The sequence below is a fragment of the Buceros rhinoceros genome, unplaced genomic scaffold, assembly GCF_000710305.1.
Source record: "Buceros rhinoceros silvestris isolate BGI_N320 unplaced genomic scaffold, ASM71030v1 scaffold12883, whole genome shotgun sequence".
Lineage (NCBI taxonomy): Eukaryota > Metazoa > Chordata > Aves > Bucerotiformes > Bucerotidae > Buceros > Buceros rhinoceros.
This window is the reverse complement of record NW_010403157.1, coordinates 21,474-30,598: the sequence shown is the minus strand read 5'-3', so window position 1 is coordinate 30,598 and position 9,125 is coordinate 21,474. Positions and strand designations below refer to the sequence as shown.

The 9,125-nt window shown below is 39.2% G+C and overlaps 1 protein-coding gene across 1 annotated transcript in view; it reads left to right on the top strand.

Annotated features, from left to right (window-relative positions):
• The window catches only part of LOC104490603 (adenylate cyclase type 8-like), a gene marked incomplete at both ends in the record, with an annotated part of 40,742 nt that overhangs the window by 13,655 nt on the left and 17,962 nt on the right, over positions 1–9,125 (top strand). Inside the window, 2 exons of the mRNA XM_010132909.1 lie at positions 1,616–1,746; positions 4,383–4,494. Of these exons, the coding sequence (XP_010131211.1) occupies positions 1,616–1,746; positions 4,383–4,494 (243 nt within the window). The remainder of the gene's footprint in view (positions 1–1,615; positions 1,747–4,382; positions 4,495–9,125) is intronic.

Below are 9,125 nucleotides of genomic sequence, written 5' to 3'. Positions count from 1 at the left end.
TTCCTGCTGCTGAAGTGATAAAGTTGTGTGTAAATAAAACATTTGTAAATACTCAATAGAAACTGGCCTTCCACAAATGATCTGTGAAACTAGTCTTTTGTAGGTAGTTTAGATATTTAAGAAATATTTAGCAGGTATTGAAAATATACCAATAGTGATGAATTAGGTAGGACTAGGGCTTGTCACATGAGATCACGAGCCAGTCAGGTTGTAAGAGGGCTATATATTCCATGGACTATTTGGGTGGCTGCTGTTGCCCAGTCCTTACTGTATGACACGAACAGATGTGAATCCATGATAGGACAGGGAGAGTGTACAAGGTCCTTGGGAAAAAGAACAGTCCGCTCAGCGTCAGCAAAACAGCTCAGCCCACAACTCATCCTGGGATCTTCAAAGAAAAGGTGAAGTGAGCCACAAGCCAAATGAGTCGTCCTGGAAACCTGCTTCACTTACGAACATACATGTGCTTATTTCTGAGATTACATGTAGTGTTTTCAAGGAGAACTTCAAGTTTTTTTGAAACCGAGTCCTGTTTGTCAAAATGACAGAAGCACTTCAACACCACAGACTGTTGAGAAGACTCTGAGATTCCCAAGTCACTTTAGAACTTAGAATCATAGAATCATAGAATGGTTTGGGTCAGAAGGGACCTTCAAAGGTCATCTAGTTCAACCCCCCTGCAATGAACAGGGACATCTTCAACCAGATTGGGTTGCCCATCCAACCTGACCTGGAATGTTTCCAGGGATGGGGCATCTACCACCTCTCTGGGCAACCTGGGACAGTGTTTCACCACCCTCATTGTAAAAAATTTCTTCCTTATATATAGTTTAAATCTCCCCTCTTTTAGTTTAAATCCATCACCCCTTGTCCAACCGCAAGAGGCCTTGCTAAAAAGATTGTGCCCATATTTCTTAAAGGCCCCCTTTAAGTATCAAAAGGCTGCAATAAAGTTCTTGTTAATTATTGTGTCCCTATTAACATACAAACTGGTCTGTGGCTAAATCTTTCCTTTCTTAAGTGTGCACTAGTTTATATCATCCCTGTCTTTAATCTCTGACAATACAACTAAGTCAAGTCTAAATGCTGTCCTTTTCATAAGTGGACTCAGGTTCCTCTCCGTATTTTTTGTTTTATGTATTCTCCAGCTTTATTATTAATTAGATAGTTTATGAATGCTAATCACATGGTCTGTAAATTCTGATAAATAAGCAACAATAAAAATCTGATCCTACCTGATGCTGAGGACTTTCAGATTCCTCTGGCCTGTATCTGTCCTGCAAGCTACCACTGCCTGAAGTGCTGTGCTTGATGTGTTCAGCAAAAAGCTCGTAACAGAGGTGGTAACTAGGGTGGATCTTTAAATCACCAGCGAGTAATCTTAAAACATTAGAGGGAAGAATGTCTCAGAAGTGAGAGAGAGAGAAGGGTCCATGTTCCGGGCTCGGGTTGGTAATGTGAATTACCACAAATTGGCTGAGCTAGAATTCTTAGAGGGAAGGCTCACATCTTAAATTGCCAGTTGCCCGGCTCTTCAAACAGGGCAGAGCTCCATCAGTTTCCTGCGAAGCGTTAATTCAGACTGATGCTGACTCTTGGGTTTCCTCTGTTGTAGGAACGGCTGGTGCTCTCTGTCTTACCACGCTTTGTAGTCCTGGAAATGATAAATGATATGACCAACGTAGAAGATGAACATTTGCAGCACCAGTTTCATAAGATCTACATTCATCGTTACGAGAATGTCAGGTGGGTCTAAGTGTCAGGTGTCCCTTTAACGTTGAAGCTCTCCGATGATGCCACGTGTCTCTTGTTTGAAAGTCCCTTCTGTTGCTTTGCTAATCCATAAATTAGAACATTAAGGTACCATTGTTGAAGCCCTCAGAAGATAAGCACTTTAGTGCCTTTTTCACTCATCAGGAGGGCTAGATGCCTTTGCCGTGGTAAGACCCATGAGAACTGAACACTGGGCGTGGACCAGTTGCGTATTTTTTTTAACTTTAATGAGGTGGTCAGCGTTGCACAGAAGGGGGGAACACTGCCTGCACATAGACACATATTCTGCCACAGCCTTCTGGTTGACCCCACGTACTGAGAAACGAGATGAAGACTTGTAAGATGCTCTCAGAGATGTAGATTTGTCACGTGTCTCCTCTCTTTAGTAGCCATTTTAATTCAATTCTTCTTATCAACATTTTATTTATTCCATTTCCCTTTTTTATTACCCTCCCTATATTTTGTCTCTCCTGAAATTAGTTAGTGGGAAGGTGGTAGTTATCCTATGAGCTGCTACTCGAGGCACTAAGTCCTAACTACATGTACACCAGAATTACCAGCTTCCACTCCATGATGTTACGGAACCTCTGATTTTATTGTGGTCCCTGAGCATCAGACTATTTAGCTAAGGCAATAACTTTTCTATAGGTTTATCCCAAATCACAAGGGCGAATGATTGAGTGGCCATCACTGAAGGAAGTAAAAAATAAACATCCTTGGATATGATGGGAGATGGTTCGCTAGGAAAGCGAACATTTGATGAACACCAAAAATAACTTTGTCTGGACAAGTTCAATAAACATAATTTGAACTTCTGCTAAAGAGTAAATTGATTATCTGCTTCTGTGGCCTTGCAGTAGCTCAGACATACTATTTTATTAAATCTGGTGGAAAGTATCAAGGACCCTTACAAAAGGTTTGAACTGCACTAAATTAAAATGTCTTCCATTACCCTTTTCCATTCCCAGAGTAAGTGTTGCTGTAGAAGAGTCAAAGTAGGGAGAAGAGTGTGCTTCTGTTTGAATGGAAGAGTTGTAGTCAAGGGTGACAAGTCAAAACATAATTTACACTTGAAAGAGATTTAAAATGAAGATTCTGTGTGCTTCAGAGTACAGATACTGGCTGGTTCCTATGCATGCTGCCAGGGACTTTTCAGAACCGGGTTTTACCTGATTTTTTGCTAAAGTTGAGTGCTGAGTGCTACATGAATCCCTAAAACCAATATCCAGTTAGAGTTTTTTGTTGTTTTGATAATGAAAACTGTAAAATTAGTTGTATGAAAATCTTTTCAATTTAGGCTATTATTAATATTCATTCCTCTTCAGGTAGCTTTGTACTTCACCTTTTAATTTTGTATTTTCCCAATGGTAAAAATCTTACCCGGTTTGTGAGTCTCTTATTAATCCTCACCCAAACCCTTGCCAGCCTGTACATTTGAAGATGAGTTGAATTATCATTAGTCATATTTTATTGTCCACCTGATCGTATCTAGGTTTATTATTGGTTACATTAGTGATTCTCAGACACTGTCAAATTGTGATCTTGTTCAACACAAGTGGAAGATCTTCAGCTGCTCAGATTGTAACACCAGTTATTAGCTGACTTTGAAGTGCTGTCGAGGTTCAGTTGTGTTGATTCCTGTCTGTGCCAGCATGATACTGTCTTTTGGAACGTTACTGACAATGGTTTTCCTTTCTTCAGCTGCTAAGTACCGGGCTATTACATGCTTTGGTCTGTGCGATAGCTTGCACACCACAGACTCTGTGCGCCTTGGTGTGTTATGTTTCTCTGTATTCACACGTGCTGATTGTAGGCGTAGTGAACAGCCAAAGCTGCATGGGTAGAAAATGCACTGGCTGCTGAAAGATGGGTTAGAGCTCTTTTTGCAACTCGTTTGTTGACTAGGATCCTACCATAACTTCAGGCACCCAATTTGATGCACCTAATCAAAGTATGGTCACACCAGGCTCCCTGTGACGTGAGTGGAAAGAACAGGGAACCATCCAAGATTCATACCTTAAATAGAGGATAATACACTTCTAACTCAAGTATTTCTATCAAGTCCCTAAAATTAGATGCAATAAAGCCGGCCCAAGCCAGGTGTACATCAAGACTGTCATCAATCTGTCGGTTGTCTTAGAATTTGAGTCTTGTATGGCACATAGATAAATACAGCCTGAAAATAACGCTAAAAATTGAAATCACTGAAGTCAAACCCACTTTAAAAACAGCTATTTATAAACTCACTCTCGAGGAGGGCTGTCAGACACTAGCAGACAGCTGGGTACCAGGGCTATCTGCTTATACAGCCCTCTGTATTACGGGTGCACGCACTGATAAATGGGGACAACTGTGCTTATTAAGTCTTAACGGTGTCTTCCTGGATTATTTGAAAATCCAAAATTGCATAACAAACATTTTTGGCTCAACCCTTTCTCATACATGGCAGTATTTCTTCAATATTTATATTCAGCACTCCAGAATCTCCAAAAGTCTAGAACAAATGTAGCATGACTTTAAAATGATCCTTCACTATTAAGTTGCTAGAAGGTAACTTAGGACATTCGGTTAAAAATAAACTACGATATTAATACATCTTCTTTTTTTAGCATTCTTTTTGCAGATGTGAAAGGATTCACCAACCTCTCCACAACTCTGTCAGCCCAGGAGCTGGTCCGAATGCTGAATGAACTCTTTGCCAGATTTGATCGACTAGCACATGTGAGTTAAACACAGTTTATGTGCAAAAGGATATGAAGGCAGCTCTGTGCCTGGGAGCTGTGGGAAACACCCTCTGATCACTTTGAGCAATATTCATCCAGATTTTCCCCGCTGGGATTTCATACAGCCGTTGAGTTTGGAAGACACTGACAAGTCCTGTCAGAAGTGATGAGTTGTGATAGTCATCAGAACTTTGTGCTTCTGTAGTGCTAGACCAAGAACGGTATGAAAGCAGATCACCTAACCACAGTTTCTAAGGAAGTTTTATAGTTCGGGTCCTTGCTGGAGAATGAATTTTTTTTTTTTTTTAGACTATAGTTTTTTTTTGGTTTTTTTTTTACCACAGTTTCTAAGGAAGTTTTATAGTTCGGGTCCTTGCTGGAGAATGAATTTTTTTTTTTTTTTTTAGACTATAGCTTTATTTTGGCTTTTCTTCTAAGAATGGAGGAAGGTTAAAAGCCCAATTCATTTAAAGTTCATATCACTAGCCACCACAGTCATCGCAATGGTTAGTTTCTAGCAGGCTTTACAATCTTTAGGTTGGATTCTATCTAACTCAGCAATGAAATTAATGAAATACAGTAAAGGAATTTATTATGTTAGGCAAATTAGTTGCTACTTAGTACTGAATAGAAAAAAAAGCAAAGCACAGAAATACAACCAGAACTTATGCCGAGTTTTGCTAGGCTTGCATTTTCTTTTCTTCTTTTTTATATGTGTTTGGTCAAAGTTTAGTTTCATGTAACTATCTTTAGATGTCAACATCTGAGCTGGCTAATCAGGCTGCTAGTGTAGACAGTGAAGTACCTTCAATGGAGTTTGGCTTGTATTTTATCCAAATAAATGGAGGTGCCTACTCTGGGAACACAGGAATCACGTTCTGAATAGCATTGACCATGCTCTCTATTTTCTCTAAAGGGAGCCTAGAGTGACTTGCTCTGATGTACAGATCTACGTCCCTATAAGAAGGGCAAAACTTCTCTAATTATTCAAAGCTTTTTTGAGTCAGCTGTTTTTATCTCAAATAGCAACGTGTTTTCTCATGTGCAGAGTGATGCCATAACTGTCTGGTTATGGACACTGGCAGGTTTGTAAATGCGATCTACAGTATTTGTTTTGCAAACAAAAAAAAATCCCTCATCAACTCTGATCTACATTAAAAACCAAACACGGTGAAAGAAGTTGCTTCAGTTCTGTCTTTTAGGAAGCTTATAGAAGTTATGTCTGCTTCTGTACGGCTTGACAAAAACAGCTACCCTAACTGAAGAACCCTCTGCACTTCAGAGGAAACCAGGACTCCTCGCTCAGGGTTCCGGACTCTTACGCAGGGGTCAGCTGCCTGAAGTATAAGGGCCTAAATCTTGGATTGAACTTTACCTTTGACTTCAGAAGGTTTTGGAAGTGGACACGGGTTGGTTCATAACATTAAAGGATTGTTTTTGGTTGGTTCCTTCATAAAAGGATCATAACCATATTTTAGGGACTTGTGATTTACATGGATGTATCAACCTACTCAACTGATACTGTGTAAAGCTTTTATATCCGAAAAAGGTGTATCTTTTTGAAAAATGCCTGGTCTGCATCTGAAGGAGATGAAGAAATATTTGTGTATCTTGAGAGTCTATTCCAGAGCCTTAACACTCACTGATAATTCAGTATGGCTTGTTTGTCATTTGATTGTTTTCTGACTTTGAATTACATCCATCAGTTCTTGCTATAATCTATTTTTCCTGGACAAAAGAACCGTCTTGTAGCCACAAATTTTCTCTGAGAATACATTTGTGTTCTTTGATCAAGCCACTTTGCAGGTTTCCTTTTGATAAGAGAAACAGAGCAAGCTCATTGTAAGGCTTTTTCTCTGCAAGATTTATTCCTTCAAATAATTTTTGGGAGTAGTTTCCTGGACCAACTCCAATTTTCCAGAATCTGTTTTGAGGAATAGGTACTGGCGCTGAAAGCAGTGTTCCTGGACCAGACGCCATCTCTCTCTTTCCTTGATCACTGTCCAGAGAGCACTTTTCTGACTATGCAGTGATGACACTATTTTACTGAAACATATTATTTTAGGTTTTTATGGTCTTGCTGTTTGTTATGACCGCCATGCCTGCGTGGTAAATGATCATTCTACTGGTCTTATTCCTTCTGCAAATGTTATTAGCCACGGTTTCATACCTGCATGTGAATAATTGACACGCTTTTTGGAAAGTGGACCTTTCAAGACCTTCCTAGAAGGATCTTCCACTAATGAGGATTACACATTCACACCTAGATTTCAGATCTATAACTTAACTGGTTCTTAATCAGCTTAACTACAGTTATCATAACTCTAAAATAGAGTGTTACTCAAACTCTTGGGTTTTGCTAAGAATTATCAAAGCAAAGAGGTCAGTTGCAGAAAGCTTGAGGCAGTTTATTTAGATTTTAAGGAAAATCCTTATAAATCCTTATTTACTTCTAAATAAAGTAGTATTTTATAACTCCATATAAAGGTTGTTTGATCTGCTCTATCATCTTATATAAATCATAGGATATTAGAGAAGACACTATTTTACGGCTTACTGAAGAATGTAATTTAGCTTAGATTCTTGTTTCTCATATTCAGCCTTCCTTCTTCTCATGCAATGCAGAAGCAATGAGAACTCTGAATTATTTTTTAATCCTCAGTCAGTTACATCAAGTATTATGGTATATGTTGGCACCTATAATTAATAACAGCCAATTCCATAGTATCTGTATCATTAGCACAGTACACTTTGAACAAAAATTAGAACTCAGTTCAATGTTTCTTATGAGAAAGAAATGTAATATCATGTAATTATGTACAGCTACTTCCCCTTTCTAATTGCTCTATTATATTTGCAAAAGATTTATGCTTATTAAAAAGTGACAGAAAGGAAGAAGAATCGGTTGGCATAAAGCAGAACTAAAGGAAAGATTTCCCTGTATATCCATCTGCTGAAGGGCCCAAACAGAGACTTAGAAGATATCATTATTTTGCTTAGGCAGAGATTTTGAGGAGAGAAGGGAAATAAGTTGACATTTGGCGAGATACTCCAGCCTACAAAAGGCCCTGCTCTGATGAAATGATAGCTATTTTTAACATTTGTTTTTCCTCTGCCTTTCCTGTAGTGCTGGAATTCGGCCAATACGGTGTTTTAAGTTGTTTGTCATGTATCTAAATGTATCTACACTGTGCGTAGATTCAGTTTTAGATATGACAAAGAGGAAAGAGTAAAACCCTAAATGGAGGAGCAGACGTCTGCAAGCTTTGTCATCACAGCAGCTGAGCTGTAGTCCAACACCACTGAGACCTAAGATAAAATCAAGCATTTTAGACACACAGGTTGGGTCAAACTCACAGACAGCCTTAGACTTGAGTTTGAACCTATCCTTAATGTGAAGTATTGATGCTAACACAGAAATCTTCCCTGAAATATTAAAATCCATGGGTTTCATATGAGAATAAAATGACTGGCTTGTAAGACACTTCATCTCTTCACAGTCTCATCAGCTCTCGTACAATAAACCAGAATAACAATGCTTCTTACTCAGAGGAGCTGTCGATGCTGCATGGGAAACTCACACTTTAGTATGAGCCTTTTTTCTCTTCCAGTCACTAGCCTGGTGTTAGTGAGAGAGGTATTTATGGAACGAGAATCACAGGTTGCCCTTCCTTATTAAAGAACTCATGGGTTTTTTTTTTCTGAGAGGGGTGGTCTTAGGTTTTCTGTAACTTTGGTGGAAACCAGCCTAACTAGCAAGCTCCACAAGAGTGCATCATCATATAAACCCAGGACAATATCCACAGCAGCTGGTATGAGAGGGGGGAGCAGAGGGCGTTAAAGGCTCTTCTGTCTCCTCGGCAAAGACACTCATGTTGCAGTGCTTTACTGCTCCCGGACACGTTCAACCTCTGAGCTGGCAGCGCTTTGTTCTTTTGTGAGATGATCTTCAAGCACGTAACCTGCAGGACTCTAGAGACTCCCTAAAAGCCCCCTGGTTAAACATACCCACCAGTAAATAAAGGTGTGGATTTCTCCATGCCTGTATGCTTGGGGTACGGTGTTCAGAAGCAGAGTTAACTGGATTATGAGTGTATATATGTGATAGTTAATTATAAGGACATTGTAAGAATTTACAGTAGTGGGAGGGTGTGACTGCGCTTTTTGCAGTGCTTGATTCTAGGGTGGTTTACGTCCTCACCAGCATCAATAACTAGTTGTCTAATACTAGTGAATAAGCAACACTATTTATCAACAGTCTAATTAAAGTTCTAGTATGTTAAAGTCCTGACCTGAACAGTCAAATAATACCCCAGCCCACAAACCACTTTTAGAAGTGAGAGTCTACAGGCATTTTATGAAAAAAGTCAGATGAAAATGACAGATTAAATGAAATCTCAGTTTCAAAATTTATCAGAGATTTAGGAACTAAGAGCTATGTAAATCCAAACGTAAAAAACCCCACATACTGTGTTGACTAAATTGACGTTTAAATGAAATGTAGGCTTCATGACTTTATTCCTGAGAAATGTCCACCTCACCATTTATGTATCTGCAGTCTTACAGCTTCTGAGGGGGCAGAGTTTCCATGCAGAATTTCATGCAGAAATTTCCTGCTTTAGCAGGAAT